The sequence below is a fragment of the Coregonus lavaretus genome (genome assembly GCF_964263955.1).
Source record: "Coregonus lavaretus genome assembly, contig: HAP1_SCAFFOLD_435, whole genome shotgun sequence".
Classification (NCBI taxonomy): domain Eukaryota; kingdom Metazoa; phylum Chordata; class Actinopteri; order Salmoniformes; family Salmonidae; genus Coregonus; species Coregonus lavaretus.
Genome location: NW_028163374.1, coordinates 20,944 through 42,957, shown reverse-complemented (window position 1 = coordinate 42,957; position 22,014 = coordinate 20,944). Strand labels below are relative to the sequence as shown.

General features: G+C 47.5%; 1 protein-coding gene across 1 annotated transcript; it reads right to left on the bottom strand.

Moving 5' to 3' along the window:
• Window positions 1-10,914: 10,914 nt before the first annotated feature.
• Window positions 10,915-21,977, bottom strand: LOC311118192 (doublesex- and mab-3-related transcription factor 1-like; the record flags this gene model as incomplete). Its single annotated transcript, XM_084193045.1, has 3 exons — window positions 10,915-10,922; window positions 20,460-20,625; window positions 21,762-21,977. 3 exons carry the CDS (start codon window positions 21,975-21,977, stop codon window positions 10,915-10,917), a joined length of 390 nt encoding a protein of 129 aa, XP_084049171.1.
• Between the last annotated feature and the right edge of the window lie 37 nt (window positions 21,978-22,014).

Below are 22,014 nucleotides of genomic sequence, written 5' to 3'. Positions count from 1 at the left end.
TGAGCGGTATGACGGCTGTGTGGTCCCATGGTGTTTATACTTACATACTACTGTTTGTACAGATGAACGTAGTACCTTCAGGCATTTGAAAATTGCTCACAAGGATGAACCAGACTTGTGGAGGTCTACCATTTTTTTCCTGAGGTCTTGGCTGATTTCTTTTGACTTTCCAATGATGTCAAGCAAAGAGGAAATACATTCAGAGGTACATCTCCAATTGACTCAAATGATGTCAATTAGGATATATCAGAAGCTTCTAAAGCCATGACATCATTTTCTGGAATTTTCCAAGCTGTTTAAAAGGCACAGTCAACTTAGTGAATGTAAACTTCTGACCCACTGGAATTGTGATACAGTGAATTATAAGTGAAATAATCTGTCTGTAAACAATTGTTGGAAAAATTACTTGTCAAAACTATAGTTTGTTAACAAGAACTTTGTGGAGTGGTTGAAAAACGAGTTTTAATGACTAAACTTCCGACTTCAACTGAGATGTAATATATATATATATATATATACATACATACACACACACTCTTCCTAGAGCTGGCCGAAGTGAGCAATCGGGGGAGAAGGGCGTTAAAAGCAATTGTATTTCCTGTTCACACCATTAACATTTATAGATAGAGAGAAACAACGGAATGTGTCTGAATAGTACTACACATGTAGAAAACCGATAATCATTAGCTTCAAAACAGTAGTGCAACCGTGAAATTGTCGCTCTCTGATGGACCCGCACTGTCCGCACTGTAGTCCGTTGACGCTGACCGAGAGGGCGTCACCATTTTACCAGCTCGTGAATTTTGACAAAAAAACATGCAAAATGAACTCAGAAATCTCAAATAAATTGATTATTTATGAAATTACCTTGACAAAATGATATACATCCACTCAGACAAACCCAAAGTCTCAAGCTATGCGACTTGTAAAATAGTTTTTAATCACATTCTTCACTCAGTTTGAAACAAAAACAACACATTGCAACCTTTACCAAACGTGGTAATATCTTAATGGATGTGTTACCTAGCATGGTATGACATGTTCTTTAGACATTGGAAAGTTTAACCGTGCTATTACATACCTGTAGTAATGAATTGAAACGGACACAAAAGTTATCTTCTTGACATCGCAGTTCTGGCGCTTTCTTTATTCTGAAGAATGGCGGAACTTCCTGTTCTCCCACTACCATAGTATTTTTAGATAAGATAGATAAGATAGATAGTGTTTACAGATATCTGCAGATTATCTGGAGAACAGCCGGACACAATCTGTAATATGCTATTCTCTCAGTCCTTTGTTCAAGACATGGTATTTATATCCTATGTGACATAATATGGCTTGATTTTAATAAACCAATCCCTGGCTTTCCACATATCTCCCCATATCCTCTATTCCAAGAAGCCTATGTAGTAATGCTTTCCAGATGTTTCCGCAAACAGAGCCAAGTTCCTCTAACACACTTTTTGGAAACGTCAGCAAAGTCATAGACCCTCAGACACTACATGGGCACGTTGCAGCGGGGGGTGCAGAGCTGGTGTCCGGGGTAGTGGTAGCCAAGTGGAAAGCATGGCCAGCCGTAGCAAAATGCTTGTTGAAATTCTCTATTATTGTAGATTTATCGGTGGTGACAGTGTTTCCTAGCCTCAGTGCAGTGGGCAGTTGGGAGGAGATGCTCTTATTTTCCATGGACTTTACAGTGTCCCAAAACATTTTGGAGTTAGTGCTACAGGATGCACATTTCTGTTTGAAAAAGCTAGCCTTTGCTTTCCTAACTGATTGTGTATATTGGTTCCTGACTTCCCTAAAAAGTTGCATATCGCGGGGGCTGTTCGATGCTAATGCAGTACGCCACAGGATGTTTTTGTGCTAGTCAAGGGCAGTCAAGTATGAGGATAAATAAGCATGCCCCATTCAAAAAATTAAGATTGAGAGGAAAGCACTTTTAAAGAACAACCAGGCATCCTCTACTGACGGAATGAGGTCAATATCCATCCAGGATACCCGGGCCAGGTCAATTAGAAAGGCCTGCTCGCTGAAGTGTTTTAGGGAGCGTTTGACAGTGATGAGGAGTGGTCGTTTGACCGCGGACCCATTACGGACGCAGGCAATAATCGCTGAGATTCTGGTTGAAGACAGCTATTACAAAATATGTTGTTTTAGTAACAGGGCTAAATATAGCCTATTATAAATGTGTTGTTTTAGTAGCGGGGCTAAATACAGGCTATTATAAATGTGTTGTTTTAGTAGCAGGGTTAAATATAGGCTATTATAAATGTGTTGTTTTAGTAGCGGGGCTAAATATAGGCTATTATAAATGTGTTGTTTTAGTAGCAGGGTTAAAAATAGGCTATTATAAATGTGTTGTTTTAGTAGCAGGGTTAAATATAGCCCATTATTGTCACGACTTCTGCCGAGGCTGCCTCCTTGCTCGGGCAGGTTTCAGCGTTCGGCGTCACCTGCTTACTAGCTACTGCCGATCCATTTATCATCACTCCATTTGTGTTGTCTTCAATCACACACATCTGGTCCTTAATCCCTCATTAGTCATGGTATAAGTGTTCCCTCTGCTTCCTTGTCTGTGTGGGTGATTGTTTATTTTGTAGGTTAGTGAAGCTCGGTGGAGTATTTCCCGTGTGCCTTGTATTTTCCAGTGCGCCTGTTTTGTGCCCTGGAGTTGTGTTTGACGCATTTCTGCATAAACCTGTATTTTTCGGATGAAAGCCTGTTATTCTGTCATTTACCCTCCTGCGCCTGACTCCTTCATCACCACCTCATCACAGAATCGCCCACCCGCTATGGAGTCAGCGGGAGAGATGCACATGCCTGGAGTCGTGGAACGGGTCCAGGAGCATTCAACTATGCTAGCCAGCTTGGGTGAAGCGATGGGTCGGGTTCTTCATGTCGTCCAACGCCTGGAGAGGAGAGAGCCCGATCCGTCGAGACCAGCTGGTCAACCGGATCCTGCCACCTACACCTCAGCACCCGGAGGGATCCAGATATCCCGACCAGGGGAGTTCGACGGGACAGCGGCGCTGTGCCAAGGATTCCTCCTCCAATTGAAGCTCTACTTCTCCAGCATCCGGCCGGTTCCATCGGAGCGAGAGAAGGTGTCCGCCCTCGTCTCCTGCCTCTCGGGGAAAGCCCTGGAGTGGGCCAACGCGGTGTGGAACGAAGGAGGAGCCGCGTTGGAGAACTACGGGGAGTTCGCTCGCCTCTTCCGGGCGGTCTTCGATCACCCGCCCGAGGGTCGAGAGGTGGGCGAGCGGCTGATCCACCTGAGGCAGGGGACGAGGACTGCGCAGGACTTCGCATTGGAGTTTCAAACTCTGGCAGCTGGGTCCGGGTGGAACGAGCAGGCCCTGATCGACCAGTTCCGGTGCCATCTGCGAGAGGACGTCCGACGGGAGCTAGCCTACCGTGACACCATGTTGTCCTTCTCGCAACTGGTGGACATGGTCATTCGTTTGGACAACCTGCTGGCAACCAGAGGACGTCCTGGAGGAGGTCTGCCCGTTTCCATCCCGGCCGACTCAGATCCAGAACCGATGGAGATGGGTGGAACCGCTAGCGGAGAGAGCGGAGGACGACAGTGCCACACTGGTGGTGCGAAGGGACATTTCACCACACGTTGTCGTCAACGCTCTTCTGGGTTTGGTGGCGGCAGGCAGGGCACTCTCGCATCACCCCAGGTATCAAACACCCACACTCGTTCAGAGCCCTCTGCTGCGCACTGTAAAATACTCGTCTCCTTTCCTGAGCACATGGTAGTTCCCCAGTGTAAGGCGCTAGTGTAAGGCGCTAGTCGATTCAGGTGCAGCTGGGAACTTTATGGACAGGGCATTCGCACACCGTATAGGCATTCCATTGATTGCCCTATCCATTCCACACCCCATCAGAGCACTTGATAGTCGACCATTAGGGTCCGGGTTGGTTAAGGAAGTTACTGCACCAGTCACCATGATTACCCAGGAGACTCATTGTGAGCAGGTTACTTTTTCCATTATTGAGTCTCCTGCTTTCCCTGTGATATTAGGTATCCCTTGGCTAGCACTCCACAACCCCACCTTCTCATGGCCAAAGAGGGTTCTCACGGGGTGGTCGCGAGAGTGTCAGGGTAGGTGTCTAGGTGTTTCCGTTGGTGCGACCACGGTGGAAAGTCCAGACAGTACCTCCACCGTGCGCATTCCCCCTGAATACCTCGATCTGGCACAAGCGTTCTCTAAAACGCAGGCGACAAAATTACCACCTCATTGTGCGGGGGATTGCGCGATAAACCTCCGGGTAGACGCTGTACCTCCCAGGAGTCATATATACCTCCTGTCACAGGCTGAAACGGTGGCTATGGAAACATATGTCACCGAGTCCCTGCGCCAGGGGTATATACGTCCCTCCACTTCACCCGCCTCCTGGAGTTTCTTCTTTGTGAAGAAGAAGGACGGAGGTCTGCGCCCGTTCATTGATTATCGACCACTGAACAGGGAGACGATAAGATTTAGTTATCCTCTCCCGCTCATTCCTTCAGTGATTGAATCAATGCATGTGGCGCGCTTCTTCACCAAATTAGATCTCAGGAGTGCGTACAACCTGGTGCGTATCCGAGAGGGAGATGAGTGGAAGACAGCATTCAGCACAACCACGGGGCATTATGAATACCTGGTGATGCCCTATGGTTTGATGAATGCTCCCAGTTTTCCAGTCCTTTGTGAACGAGGTGTTTCGGGACATGCTTGGTCGTGGTGTAGTGGTCTACATCGATGACATCCTGGTGTACTCCGCTACGCGCGCCGAGCATGTGTCCCTGGTTCGCAAGGTGCTGGCCCGACAGTTGGAAAATGAACTTATGCTAAGGCAGAGAAGTGTATGTTTTTCCAGCAGTCCATCTACTTCCTTGGATACCGCATTTCCACCTCAGGTGTGGAGATGGAGGGAGATCGCATTTCAGCCGTGCGTAATTGGCCGACTCCAACCACGGTTAAGGAGGTGCAGGGCTTCCTTGGCTTTGCCAACTACTATCAGAGGTTTATCTGGGGCTTTGGCAAGGTCGCAGCTCCCATTACCTCCCTGTTGAAGGGTGGGCCGTCCCGGCTCCGCTGGTCTGCTGAGGCTGACCTGGCCTTCAGCAAACTGCGGGGTCTGTTCACCTCAGCCCCAGTACTGGCCCACCCCGATTCATCACTACCGTTCGTAGTGGAGGTGGATGGATCCGAGGTCGGGATAGGAGCTGTCCAGTCTCAACGCTCGGGTACGCCACCCAAGCTCCGCCCCTGTGCCTTCTTCTCGAAGAAGCTCAGCCCGGCGGAGCAGAACTACGACGTTGGTGAGCGGAAGCTGTTGGCTGTTGTCCGGGCCTTGACCGTGTGGAGGCATTGGCTCGAGGGGGAAAAACACCCTTTCCTCGTCTGGACGGACCACCGTAACCTGGAGTACATCCGGGCAGCGAGGAGGCTGAACCCTCGCCAGGCCAGGTGGGCCCTCTTCTTCACCCGGTTTGATTTTACACTATCATACATTCTGGGTACGAAGAACGTGAAGGCAGACGCGCTGTCCCGGCTGTATGACACAGAGGAGAGTCCCAGAGACAACACTCCCATACTGCCGGCCTCCTGCATTGTGGCACCGGTAGTATGGGCGATGGACGCGGATATAGAGCAGGCGTTACGCACAGATCCATCTCCACCGCAGTGTCCAGCTGGGCTGCAGTACGTGCCTGCTCTCATCCGTGATCGTCTGATCTACTGGGCACACACGTCACCCTCCTCTGGTCACCCAGGTATCGGTCGTACAGTGCGCTGCCTGACCGGAAAGTACTGGTGGTCTACCTTGGCTAAGGACGTGAGGGTGTATGTCTCCTCCTGCTTAGTGTGCGCCCAGAGTAAGGCACCTAGGCACCTAAGTTACAACCTTTACCAGTTCCATAACGACCATGGTCTCAAGTGTTGATTTTCTAACTGATCTCCCAAGGTAACAACACCATCCTGGTCGTTGTGGACCTCTTTTCTAAAGCCTGTCGCCTCCTTCCTCTGCCCGGTCTCCCCACGGCTCTGCAAACTGCGGAGGCCCTGTTGACACAGGTCTTCCGGCACTATGGGGTACCAGAGGATATAGTGTCTGACCGGGGTCCCCAGTTCACGTCCAAGGTCTGGAAGGCGTTCATGGAACGTCTGGGGGTCTCGGTCAGCCTGACCTCTGGGTTCCACCCCGAGAGTAATGGGCAGGTGGAACGGGTAAATCAGAACGTGGGGAGGTTCCTGCGGTCCTACTGCCAGGACCGGCCGGGGGAGTGGTCGGTGTTCTTGCCATGGGCAGAATATGCCCAGAACTCTCTCCGCCACTCCTCCACTAACTTTACACCTTTCCAGTGTATTCTAGGTTACCAACCGGTTCTGGCACCGTGGCACCAGAGCCAGACCGAGGCTCCTGTGGTGGATGACTTGTTTCAGTGCGCAGAGGAGACGTGGGATGCTGCCCATGTTCACCTCCAACGCTGTGCGTCGTCAGAAGGCCAATGCTGACCGCCACCGCAGTGAGGCCCCTGTCTTTGTACCAGGGGATTGGGTCTGGCTCTCGACCCGGAATCTTCCCCTCCGCCTGCCCTGCCGGAAGCTGAGCCCGCGGTTTGTGGGGCCGTTCAAAGTCCTGAGGAGAGTCAACGAGGTCACTTATAGGTTATTACTTCCCCCTGATTGCGGTATTAACCCCTCGTTTCATGTGTCTCTCCTCAGGCCGGTGGTAGCTGGTCCGCTCCAGGAGTCTGAGGTGCGGGAGGTCCCTCCACCTCCTCTGGACATCGAGGGGGCCCTGGTGTACTCTGTCTATTCCATCCTGGATTCGAGGCGTTGGGTGGGGGGCCTTCAGTACCTCGTGGAGTGGGAGGGGTACGGTCCGGAGGAACGGTGCTGGGTCCCGGTGAGGGATATCCTCGATCCCTCCATGTTGAGGGATTTCCACCGTCGCCATCCGGCTCGCCCTGCTCCGCATCCTCCTGGCCGTCCCCAAGGGGGGGGGGGGTACTGTCACGACTTCCGCCGAGGCTGCCTCCCCTCCTTGTTCGGGCAGGTTTCGGCATTCAGCGTCACCGGCTTACTAGCTACTGCCGATCCATTTATCATCACTCCATTTGTCTTGTCTTCAATCACACACACCTGGTCCTTATTCCCTCATTAGTCATGGTATAAGTGTTCCCACTGCTTCCTTGTCTGTGTGGGTGATTGTTTATTGTGGAGGTTAGTGAAGCTCGGTGGCGCTTGTGTATCGTGTATTGAAGGGAGTATTTCCTGTGTGCCTTGTATTTTCCAGTGTGCATGTTTTGTGCCCTGGAGTTGTGTTTCTGCGTAAACCTGTACTTTGCGGATGAAAGCCTGTTATTCTGTGATTTACCCTCCTAACCCACCTGACTCCTTCATCACCACCTCATCAAAATTATAAATGTGTTGTTTTAGTAGCACGGTTAAATATAGGCTATTATAAATGTTGTTTTAGTTGAAGGGTTAAATAACACTAGGGCCACTAAAATGTTACTAGATTATTTTTTGAATTATTATCGAATTATTATATTGATTTCTCAATATTTATATACATATTATATGTTTTACATAGATGGGCCACATACCTGTGTGGTCCTGTTTGGCTCAGTTGGTAGAGCATGGTGCTTGCAACACCAGGGATGTGGGTTCGATTCCCACGGGGGACCAGTACGAAAACAAGTATGACTATGTATGAAGTCGCTGTGGATAAGAGCGTCGGCTAAGTGACATAAATGTAAAATACCCAAAGGCCCTGATACACTTGTATAACCCACATATTATGGGAGTGTTTTTCCTCTCCTGACCACACGGTGGTAGGATAGAGCTGTATCACAAATTCATAAACCCTTTATTGCAAAGGCACTATCAATCTCATTGTTACATTTTAGTCATTTAACAGACGCTCTTATCCAGAGCAAATAGGGTTAAGTGCCTTTCTCAAGGGCACATCGACAGACTTTTCACCTAGTCGGATCGGGGATTAGAACCAGCGACCTTTCAGCTACTGGCACAACGCTCTTAACCACTAAACTACCTGCCGCTCCTGTTGCTGTAGTAGGTCTCTTGTCATTTTCATTGAATTCTATACCCATTGATTCTTGAAGAATAGAACTGAGAAATTAGCTTATTATCTAATTCCATGGTAACCCGAGATAAGGTAGTTTTACTCAATTGTTTAACTTTTTGTTGCCATTAGTTGTTAAATCAACAGCGCAGGTTTTAGCATAAAAATATGTAAAATAAATCTAATTATGGTTCTCATGGACAGTCAGTCGTTCCACCCACAGCTTGGTCTAGGAATTTGAGAGGGGTTACACTTCGCCATCCCTTAACCAAGTGGACTGAAATACAAACTCAGGATTGTGACAACAAAACTACTAGGCCTATTGGATATAACTAAAATATAAACAGCTTCAGTCCACAGTCAGAGCTATGTGGTTCTCTGTAGCTCAGCTGGTAGAGCACAGCGCTTGTAACGCCAAGGTAGTGGGTTCGATCCCCGGGACCACCCATACACAAAAAAAATAATAATAATTTAAGACGCGTTGGATAAAAGCGTCTGCTAAATGGCATATTATTATTATGTTGGGAGATGTGTGTAGACTAATGAATCGGCCAATACAGTTGTCAATTATACCGCTAGGCGGTGCTATAGGACAGGGATTGAATAATAAAATAATAATATATGTCATTTAGCAGACAATTTCATCCAAAGCAATTTACAGTCATGCATGTACACATTTTACATATGGGTGGCCCCAACAAGAATTTAACCCATGACCCTTGGCATTGCAAGCACCATGCTTCACCAACTGATCTACACGGGACCTATCTGCCATTGGTCAACTAACCATCCATTGGTTATTATTACCAGAGATCATTTCTATGGCTTCTACAGTCCATGTTATATTAAAGGGGCAGTGCAATAAAAAATGTAATTTTCCTATTTTTTAAATGATATTTCGCCACTATGAGGTCAAAATAACACTCTGAAATTGTACAAAATTATGATAATGCCCTTTTAGTGTAAGAGCTTTATTTTTATTGGAATTTCAGCCTGTTCAGGTGGGATGGAGTTTTGGCCCACTGCATGACATCACAATCTGATCTGATTATTCTGACCAATGACTAGTCATCTTTTATTTGCATATGTATACTCCTACTTTGAAGGTGTAAGCGGAGTAGGCTTTAGAGTCTAGAGGATCCTATTCACCAATCAGGGCTGTGTATGTAAATATATTTAAATTTGTATCAACACGCCTACACAATCAGAATGAGCATTTCAATGGCAAAAGGAGGCTCAGGTAAATAAATGATACAAATTATATTTAGTTTTTTTCATGAAATAAACACCAACAGAGATTTATTAGACATACAGTGATGATTTTAAAATAACATTAAAAAAAGACTTCATGGGGGCTTTAAGGTTTAACTGAATTCAAACACCAGTCAGTTTGTTCTGAATCTCTTCTTCCTTCTATGATTTTCTCAAACAGTGTGGAAAGGGTTGGACAGATATTACACAGTAGACGAAAAAGCTACACCGCTTTGAAAACAGTAAAACACATATATTTTATATTTTATATTCTTATTGTTTATCTGTTGTATTATATTATAGTCTAATATATATAGTCTAATGGCAGTTATTTTTAAAATCGTTAAAAAAATGATTAGCCTACTTTGATGTATTTCATAATTACAATTGTATTCACTGATGCATTATAATGTATATACTTTGTAGATATGGTTTAAGAAATACAATTACTGTTGTGTGTGTTTTGCTACCTGATGTGGACTAACGTTAATAAATAAAGGAAAAATTAAATATCCAGCATTGTTTATACATCTTTGAGTGCAAGATTAGATATATTTAAATTTTAACAGATATATGTAGCATTTGTGTATGCAGAACATTTGGACAGTAGCATATTTGGGGGTTCATCCAGGTTTTTATCTGGATAGTAATTTATAAAAGCCGTAGTCAAATATTTCCAGCAATGTTCAGTTATTTCAAATAATGAAATGTATCCTTTGATTTTGAAGAATATAACTTCTAATAACTTGCTGGAATTAGTACAACTGTCTTACCTTATTCAGTAAACATATTTGTGTTGTCATGAGATAGTCAACATTTTATGTGCTCCAACCAAACATCTTAAGAAGATGGTCGATATCTTACGTGCTCCAACCCGATTTAGCTATTTTGTTACTTTTTTCGTGTTTATCCGTACCTTTTTTGTACAGAAAGCTCACGCCATTATCACCTATGACCGCTAAGTACTTTTGAACTATGAATAGACAATTACTAATCTGGACTTAAACCTCGATTTCGGCTCCTACTCAATTTCGGCTCCTACTTCAACTCCAACTCAGCTGTTCCATTGTTAACACCGGACTACCCAAGCCGACGGCTCCATTGTTCGGGCTACCCAAGCGCCGCAAGAGAAGGTGTGGGAGGAGGTGTGCCAGTCCTTTTTAGACTCAGATGCAGAAAAAATCGTCCGGCACTCCCCTCCGTATTATTGGCAAATGTCCAATCACTTGAGAACAAGATGGATGAGCTCCGTTCGAGATTGTCCTACCAACGGGACGTGAAAAGCTGTAATATTCTATGCTTTTCAGAAACTTGGCTGACGGGCGAAATGGAGATAATACTCAGGGGTTTCTCCATGCTTCGTCGTGACCGGACAGCACACTCGGGCAAAACCAAAGGGGGAGGGGTGTGCCTCTTTGTAAACAAGTGTGAAGGAAGTCTTGAGCTTTTGCTCACATGAACTAGAATACCTCATGGTAAATTGCAGACCTTTTTATCTACCAAGAGAGTTTTTATCTGTAATCATCACTGCTATCTACATCCCACCACAAAACGAGAACGGCACTAAGCAGGCACTCAACGAGCTGTACAGGGCCATAAACAAACAAGAAAACGCACACCCAGAGGCAGTGTTTCTAACGGGGAGACTGAAATGCGTTTGACCAACACTTCTCCTGTGCCACAAGAGGCACTAAAACTCTGGACCATTAAACTCTACCCACAGAAATGCATACAAGGCCCTCCCTCACCCTCCGTTCGGCAAATCAGACCATGACTCAATCCTCCTGCTTCCTGTTTAAAAGCAAAAACTCAAACAGGAAGTACCAGTGGTACGACAAAGCGGAAGTTAAGCTACAAGACTGCTTCGCTAGCACAGACTGGAATATGTTCAGAGATTCATCCGATAACATTGAGGAGTTTACCACATCAACCCACAGTGACCTAAACAAAAGCCAGTATCCGCACTGGGCTAAAGGTTAGAGCTACAGGGTTTTAAAGGACGGGACAAGGACATGGATGCTTACAAGAAAAAACACTGCGACCTCCGACGAGCCATCAAACATGGAAAAGGTCAACATAGGACTAAGCTAGAATCCTACTAGACCGGCTCCAAATCTCGTCGGATGTGGCAGATTTTGCAGACTATTAAGGATTACTCCCGAGTGGCGCAGTGGTCTAAGGCTGTGCCACTAGAGATCGTGGTTTGAGTCCAGGCTCTGCCGCGACCGGGAGACCCATGGGCGGCGCACAATTGGTCCAAGGTAGGGGAGGGTTTGGCCGGCAGGGATGTAGGTTTGTTTCCCACGGGGGGCCAGTATGATTTTTTATTTTTTTATAAAACATGTATGCATTCACTAACTGTAAGTTGCTCTGGATAAGAGCGTCTGCTAAATGACTAAAACGTCAAGGGAAACCCAGCCGTGATTTGCCCAGTGACTAAACCCTCCCAGACGAGTTGAATGCCTTCTATGCAAACAACACTGAGCCAGGCATGACAGCCCCATCTGTCCCGGATGACTATGTGATCTCGCTCTCTGTGGCTGATGTGAGTAAGACTTTTAAAGAGGTTAACACTGGCAAGGGCGCTGGGCCAGACGTAATAGCGGGGCGCATTCTCAAAGCTTGCGCAGACCAAGTGTCTTCACTTACATTTTCAACCTCTCCCTGACCCAGTCTGTAATACCTACATGTTAAGCAGACCACCATTGTCCATGTTCCTAAGAACTCAAAGATAACCTGCCTAAATAACTATCGACCCGTTTCACTCACATCTGTAACCATGAAATTATTTGAAAGGCTGGTCATGGCACACATCAACACCATCATTCCAGACACCCAGAACCCACTTCCAGGACCCACTTCAATTTGCATACCACCCCAATAGATCCACAGACGACGCAATCTCTATTGCACTCCACACTTCTCTCTCCCACCTGGACAAGAGGAATACCTATGTGAGAATGCTCTTCATTGACTACTGCTCAGCAGCGTTCAACACCATAGTCCCCTCCAAGCTTATCACCAAGCCTCGGGACAGGGGTGTGTGCTTAGTCCCCTCCTGTACTCCCTGTTCACCCATGACTGCGTGGCCAGGCACGACTCCAACACCATCATTAAGTTTGCCGACGACATGATGGTGGTAGGCCTGATCACCGACAACGATGAGAAAGCCTATAGGGAGGAGGTCAGAGACCTGGCAGTGTGGTGCCAGGACAACAACCTCTCCCTCAACGTCAGCAAGACAAAGGAGCTGATCGTGGACTACAGAACGGAGGGCCGAGTTCCTCGGTGTCCACATCACTAAGGATCTATCATGGTCCACACACACCAACAGAGGAAGGCCCAGAAAATTGTCAAAGACCCTAGCCATAGACTGTTCTCTCTGCTATCGCACGGCAAGCAGTACCAGAGCGCTAAGTCTGGGACCTGCTTCTACCCCCAAGCCATAAGACTGCTGAACAGTTCATCACATGACTACCCAGACTATTGCATTGACCCCTTCTTTCAGTGACTCTCCTACAATATGCACACTCATTGGACTTCACCCACACACTCACACTCCAACACATGGCAGGGATGGTAGATAGTCTAGCGTTTAAGAGCGTTGGGCCAACAACCCAAAGTTCACTGATTTGAATCCCTGAGCAAAGATGGACAGATCTGCCTTTCTGCCCTCTACCCCCAACAACTGCTCCCTGGGCGCTGGACAGATCTGCCTTTCTGCCCTCTACCCCCAACAACTGCTCCCTGGGCGCCGATGATGTTGATTAAGGCAGCCCCCTCTCTGATTCAGAGGGGTTAAATGCAGAAGACACAATTCGGTTGAATGCATTCAGACTAGGTATCCCACACATACACACACTATATACAGTGAGGGAAAAAAGTATTTGATCCCCTGCTTATTTTGTACGTTTGCCCACTGACAAAGACATGATCAGTCTATGATTTTAATGGTAGGTTTATTTGAACAGTGAGAGACAGAATAACAACAAAAAAATCCAGAAAAACGCATGTCAAAAATGTTATAAATTGATTTGCATTTTAATGAGGGAAATAAGTATTTGACCCCTCTGCAAAATATGACTTAGTACTTGGTGGCAAAACCCTTGTTGGCAATCACAGAGGTCAGATGTTTCTTGTAGTTGGCCACCAGGTTTGCACACATCTCAGGAGGGATTTTGTTCCACTCCTCTTTGCAGATCTTCTCCAAGTCATTAAGGTTTCGAGGCTGACGTTTGGCAACTCGAACCTTCAGCTCCCTCCACAGATTTTCTATGGGATTAAGGTCTGGAGAATGGCTAGGCCACTCCAGGACCTTAATGTGCTTCTTTTTGAGCCACTCCTTTGTTGCCTTGGCCGTGTGTTTTGGGTCATTGTCATGCTGGAATACCCATCTACAACCCATTTTCAATGCCCTGGCAGAGGGAAGGAGGTTCTCATCCAAGATTTGACGGTACATGGCCCCGTCCATCGTCCCTTTGATGCGGTGAAGTTATCCTGTCCCCTTAGCAGAAAAACACCCCCAAAAGCATAATGTTTCCACCTCCATGTTTGATGGTGGGGATGGTGTTCTTGGGATCATAGGCAGCATTCCTCCTCCTCCAAACACGGCGAGTTGAGTTGATGCCAAAGAGCTCAATTTTGGTCTCATCTGACCACAACACTTTCACCCAGTTCTCCTCTGAATCATTCAGATATTCATTGGCAAACTTCAGACGGCCCTGTATATGTGCTTTCTTGAGCAGAGGGACCTTGCGGGCGCTGCAGGATTTCAGTTCTTCACGGCGTAGTGTGTTACCAATTGTTTTCTTGGTGACTATGGTCCCAGCTGCCTTGAGATCATTGACAAGATCCACCAGTGTAGTTCTGGGCTGATTCCTCACCGTTCTCATGATCATTGCAACTCCACGAGGTGAGATCTTGCATGGAGCCCCAGGCCGAGGAAGATTGACAGTTATTTTGTGTTTCTTCCATTTGCGAATAATCGCACCAACTGCTGTCACCTTCTCACCAAGCTGCTTGGCGATGGTCTTGTAGCCCATTCCAGCCTTGTGTAGGTCTACAATCTTGTCCCCGACATCCTTGGAGAGCTCTTTGGTCTTGGCCATGGTGGAGAGTTTGGAATCTGATTGATTGATTGCTTCTGTGGACAGGTGTCTTTTATACAGGTAACAAGCTGAGATTAGGAGCACTCCCTTTAAGAGTGTCTACTGACCAACCTACAACCCTCCTATTGGTCTACTGACCAACCTACAACCCTCCTTTTGGTCTACTTACCAACCTACAACCCTCCTATTGATCTACTGACCAACCTACAACCCTCCTATTGGTTCTACTGACCAACCTACAACTCTCCTATTGGTCTACTGACCAACCTACAACCCTCCTATTGGTCTACTGACCAACCTACAACCCTCCTATTGGTCTACTGACCAACCTACAACCCTCCTTTTGGTCTACTGACCAACGTACAACCCTCCTATTGGTCTACTGACCAACCTACAACCCTCCTATTGGTCTACTGACAAACCTACAACCCTCCTATTGGTCTACTGACCAACCTACAACCCTCCTATTGGTTCTACTGACCAACCTACAACCCTCCTATTGGTCAACTGACCAAGCTACAACCCTCCTATTGGTTCTACTGACCAACCTACAACCCTCCTATTGGTCTACTGACCAACCTACAACCCTCATATTGGTCTACTGACCAACCTACAACCCTCCTATTGGTCTACTGACCAACCTACAACCCTCCTATTGGTCTACTGACCAACCTACAACCCTCCTATTGGTCTACTGACCAACCTACAACCCTCCTATTGGTCTACTGACCAACCTACAACCCTCCTATTGGTCTACTGACCAACCTACAACCTTCCTATTGGTTCTACTGACCAACCTACAACCCTCATATTGGTCTACTAACCAACCTACAACCCTTCTATTTGTTCTACTGACCAACCTACAACCCACCTATTGGTCTACTGACCAACCTACAACCCTCCTATTGGTCAACTGACCAAGTTACAACCCTCCTATTGGTTCTACTGACCAACCTACAACCCTCCTATTGGTCTACTGACCAACCTACAACCCTCCTATTGGTCTACTGACAACCTACAACCCTCCTATTGGTCTACTGACCAACCTACAACCCTCCTATTGGTCTACTGACCAACCTACAACCCTCCTATTGGTCTACTGACCAACCTACAACCCTCCTATTGGTTCTACTGACCACCCTACAACCCTCCTATTGGTCTACTAACCAACCTACAACCGTCCTATTGGTCTACTGACCAACCTACAACCCTCCTATTGGTCTACTGACCAACCTACAACCCTCCTATTGGTCTACTGACCAACCTACAACCCTCCTATTGGTCTACTGACCAACCTACAACCCTCCTATTGGTCTACTGACCAACCTACAACCCTCCTATTGGTCTACTGACCAACCTACAACCCTCCTATTGGTCTACTGACCAACCTACAACCCTCCTATTGGTTCTACTGACCAACATACAACCCTCCTATTGGTCTACTGACCAACCTACAACCCTCCTATTGGTCTACTGACCAACCTACAACCCTCCTATTGGTCTACTGACCAACCTACAACCCTCCTATTGGTCTACTGACCAACCTACAACCCTCCTATTGGTCTACTGAACAACCTACAACCCTCCTATTGGTCTACTGACCAACCTACAACCCTCCTATTGGTCTACTGACCAACCTACAACCCTCCTATTGGTTCTACTGACCAACCTACAACCCTCCTATTGGTCTACTGACCAACCTACAACCCTCCTATTGGTTCTACTGACCAACCTACAACCCTCCTATTGGTCTACTGACCAACCTACAACCCTCCTATTGGTTCTACTGACCACCCTACAACCCTCCTATTGGTCTACTAACCAACCTACAACCGTCCTATTGGTCTACTGACCAACCTACAACCCTCCTATTGGTCTACTGACCAACCTACAACCCTCCTATTGGTCTACTGACCAACCTACAACCCTCCTATTGGTCTACTGACCAACCTACAACCCTCCTATTGGTCTACTGACCAACCTACAACCCTCCTATTGGTCTACTGACCAACCTACAATCCTCCTATTGGTTCTACTCACCAACCTACAACCCTCCTATTGGTCTAATGACCAACCTACAACCCTCCTATTGGTTCTACTGACCAACCTACAACCCTCCTATTGGTCTAATGACCAACCTACAACCCTCCTATTGGTCTACTGACCAACCTACAACCCTCCTATTGGTCTAATGACCAACCTACAACCCTCCTATTGGTTCTACTGACCAACATACAACCCTCCTATTGGTCTACTGACCAACCTACAACCCTCCTATTGGTCTACTGACCAACCTACAACCCTCATATTGGTCTACTGACCAACCTACAACCCTCCTATTGGTCTACTGACCAACCTACAACCCTCCTATTGGTCTACTGACCAACCTACAACCCTCCTATTGGTCTACTGACCAACCTACAACCCTCCTATTGGTCTACTGACCAACCTACAACCCTCCTATTGGTCTACTGACCAACCTACAACCTTCCTATTGGTTCTACTGACCAACCTACAACCATCATATTGGTCTACTAACCAACCTACAACCCTTCTATTTGTTCTACTGACCAACCTACAACCCACCTATTGGTCTACTGACCAACCTACAACCCTCCTATTGGTCAACTGACCAAGTTACAACCCTCCTATTGGTTCTACTGACCAACCTACAACCCTCCTATTGGTCTACTGACCAACCTACAACCCTCCTATTGGTCTACTGACAACCTACAACCCTCCTATTGGTCTACTGACCAACCTACAACCCTCCTATTGGTCTACTGACCAACCTACAACCCTCCTATTGGTCTACTGACAAACCTACAACCCTCCTATTGGTTCTACTGACCACCCTACAACCCTCCTATTGGTCTACTAACCAACCTACAACCGTCCTATTGGTCTACTGACCAACCTACAACCCTCCTATTGGTCTACTGACCAACCTACAACCCTCCTATTGGTCTACTGACCAACCTACAACCCTCCTATTGGTCTACTGACCAACCTACAACCCTCCTATTGGTCTACTGACCAACCTACAACCCTCCTATTGGTCTACTGACCAACCTACAACCCTCCTATTGGTCTACTGACCAACCTACAACCCTCCTATTGGTTCTACTGACCAACATACAACCCTCCTATTGGTCTACTGACCAACCTACAACCCTCCTATTGGTCTACTGACCAACCTACAACCCTCCTATTGGTCTACTGACCAACCTACAACCCTCCTATTGGTCTACTGACCAACCTACAACCCTCCTATTGGTCTACTGACCAACCTACAACCCTCCTATTGGTCTACTGACCAACCTACAACCCTCCTATTGGTCTACTGACCAACCTACAACCCTCCTATTGGTTCTACTGACCAACCTACAACCCTCCTATTGGTCTACTGACCAACCTACAACCCTCCTATTGGTTCTACTGACCAACCTACAACCCTCCTATTGGTCTACTGACCAACCTACAACCCTCCTATTGGTTCTACTGACCACCCTACAACCCTCCTATTGGTCTACTAACCAACCTACAACCGTCCTATTGGTCTACTGACCAACCTACAACCCTCCTATTGGTCTACTGACCAACCTACAACCCTCCTATTGGTCTACTGACCAACCTACAACCCTCCTATTGGTCTACTGACCAACCTACAACCCTCCTATTGGTCTACTGACCAACCTACAATCCTCCTATTGGTTCTACTCACCAACCTACAACCCTCCTATTGGTCTAATGACCAACCTACAACCCTCCTATTGGTTCTACTGACCAACCTACAACCCTCCTATTGGTCTAATGACCAACCTACAACCCTCCTATTGGTCTACTGACCAACCTACAACCCTCCTATTGGTCTAATGACCAACCTACAACCCTCCTATTGGTTCTACTGACCAACATACAACCCTCCTATTGGTCTACTGACCAACCTACAACCCTCCTATTGGTCTACTGACCAACCTACAACCCTCCTATTGGTCTACTGACCAACCTACAACCCTCCTATTGGTCTACTGACCAACCTACAACCCTCCTATTGATCTACTGACCAACCTACAACCCTCCTATTGGTTCTACTGACCAACCTACAACCCTCCTATTGGTCTACTGACCAACCTACAACCCTCCTATTGGTCTACTGACCAACCTACAACCCTCCTATTGGTTCTACTGACCACCCTACAACCCTCCTATTGGTCTACTAACCAACCTACAACCGTCCTATTGGTCTACTGACCAACCTACAACCCTCCTATTGGTCTACTGACCAACCTACAACCCTCCTATTGGTCTACTGACCAACCTACCAAGCATATGGGTGAACTAAAACCACATGGAGAATGACACACCTGGCCATTTAGCAGCTGAGCAGCCAAACACACACCTGGTCATGGAACAGCTGAGCAGCCAAACACACCTGGCCATGGAACAGCTGAGCAGCCAAACACACACCTGGTCGTGGAACAGCTGAGCAGCCAAACACACACCTGGTCATGGAACAGCTGAGCAGCCAAACACACACCTGGTCATGGAACAGCTGAGCAGCCAAACACACACCTGGTCATGGAACAGCTGAGCAGCCAAACACACACCTGGTCACGGAACAGCTGAGCAGCCAAACACACACCTGGTCGTGGAGCAGCTGAGCAGCCAAACACACACCTGGCCGTGGAGCAGCTGAGCAGCCAAACACACACCTGGTCTTGGAACAGCTGAGCAGCCAAACACACACCTGGCCGTTGAACAGCTGAGCAGCCAAACACACACCTGGCCATGGAACAGCTGAGCAGCCAAACACACACCTGGTCATGGAACAGCTGAGCAGCCAAACACACACCTGGCCGTGGAACAGCTGAGCAGCCAAACACACACCTGGTCATGGAACAGCTGAGCAGCCAAACACACACCTGGTCATGGAACAGCTGAGCAGCCAAACACACACCTGGCCATTTAGCAGCTGAGCAGCCAAACACACACCTGGTCATGGAACAGCTGAGCAGCCAAACACACCTGGCCATGGAACAGCTGAGCAGCCAAACACACACCTGGTCGTGGAACAGCTGAGCAGCCAAACACACACCTGGTCGTGGAGCAGCTGAGCAGCCAAACACACACCTGGTCATGGAGCAGCTGAGCAGCCAACCACACACCTGGTCATGGAACAGCTGAGCAGCCAAACACACACCTGGTCACGGAACAGCTGAGCAGCCAAACACACACCTGGTCATGGAACAGCTGAGCAGCCAAACACACACCTGGCCGTGGAACAGCTGAGCAGCCAATCACACACCTGGTCATGGAACAGCTGAGCAGCCAAACACACACCTGGTCGTGGAGCAGCTGAGCAGCCAAACACACACCTGGTCATGGAACAGCTGAGCAGCCAAACACACACCTGGTCTTGGAACAGCTGAGCAGCCAATCACACACCTGGTCATGGAACAGCTGAGCAGCCAAACACACACCTGGTCATGGAACAGCTGAGCAGCCAAACACACACCTGGCCGTGGAGCAGCTGAGCAGCCAAACACACACCTGGTCATGGAACAGCTGAGCAGCCAAACACACACCTGGTCTTGGAACAGCTGAGCAGCCAATCACACACCTGGTCATGGAACAGCTGAGCAGCCAAACACACACCTGGTCGTGGAGCAGCTGAGCAGCCAAACACACACCTGGTCATGGAACAGCTGAGCAGCCAAACACACACCTGGCCGTGGAGCAGCTGAGCAGCCAAACACACACCTGGTCATGGAACAGCTGAGCAGCCAAACACACACCTGGTCATGGAACAGCTGAGCAGCCAATTGTCCAATTACTTGATGTCCCTTAAAAAGGGGGGGGGGCATGGATGTAAATACCCTCAAATTAAAGCTGAAAGTCTGCACTTTCAGCTCATACTCATTATTTAATTTCAACTCCAATATGCTGTGGTAGACAGCTCCAATAATACTAACTTGGTCAATGTGTAAATATTAATGGACCTGACTGTACCTGCATTAGAAGGTGAGGCACCAGCGGCAGGTGATCGTCCTCCAGACGCCGAGGACAGACAGTCTCCAGTGGGCTCATTCTTCACAACAACCTCCTGACTGGACAGACTGACCAGACTACAGAGCCCCATCTCCTCCTCTAGAGCCTGCTGCCGTCGCAGAGCCACCTGGACACACACAGGGAGAAAGAGGCACACACACACACACACACACGCACGCACACACACACACACACACACACACACACACACACACACACACACACACACACACACACACAGTTAGTTACTGTACAGACAGACAGACAGACAGACAGACAGACAGACAGACAGACAGACAGACAGACAGACAGACAGACAGACAGACAGACAGACAGACAGACAGACAGACAGACAGACAGACAGACAGACAGACAGACAGACAGACAGACAGACAGACAGACAGACAGACAGACAGACAGACAGACAGACAGACAGACAGACAGACAGACAGACAGACAGACAGACAGACAGACAGACAGACAGACAGACAGACAGACAGACAGACAGACAGACAGACAGACAGACAGACAGACAGACAGACAGACAGACAGACAGACAGACAGACAGACAGACAGACAGACAGACAGACAGACAGACAGACAGACAGACAGACAGACAGACAGACAGACAGACAGACAGACAGACAGACAGACAGACAGACAGACAGACAGACAGACAGACAGACAGACAGATTGCCAGACAGCCAGACAGATTTGGTCAGTTCCCACACCCAGATTAAGCCTACTCTTGGACCTGATGTAAAATGCATGTGGAGAATATTATTGGGTTTGCTTTGACCACAGCCTGTTTTTAATGAATATTAGCTCCTATCTTTGTCTACCAAATCTGCCTACATATAAAAATCTATGAATTCATGCATATCAGTGAACTTGTAAAAGGCTTACAGAATAGAAACAATTGGATATTTCAAACATTATAAACGATTTATTGTCTCACAGTTATATAGCCTGAAGAAGGCTTGCTGACAGACAGGGAGTGACTTCATGTAGCTGGAGCTGAATAAAATATTGACCTTGGGCTAATAGATGTAGCTGGAGCTGAATTCCACAAAGCCTGGTCTCTGATCAACTCAGTTGGTGGAGTTCATCAGAAACTTCATTCACCTTGGAGTTTGTTTTAGTAAACTACAGGTTGCCCAAATAAAAATGTATTCTAGTAAATTATAGTTTACAAATTTACAATGCATGCATACAGCAGCATATCATTTCAGTAAAATCAATAGTGTCAGATAAGTTCCCTACCTGGGCCGCCATAACTATCTGCCCCTCCGCGATCAGTTTGCATTTCTGGCACTGACAGTCTCTCCAGTTGCAGAAGCGCTTGTGTCCCTTCAGGGGCGACACATAGCCGTGGTTCCTGCACCGAGAGCACTTTGGCATCCGCGGGGGTTTCTTCCCGGGCGACGCAGACAGGGGACCGGCACACTCCAGCAGTTTGGTCTGCTCGTCGTCGCTCATGGCCGGGGTGGTAGTGCTAGATAGTGGTGATAGTGAC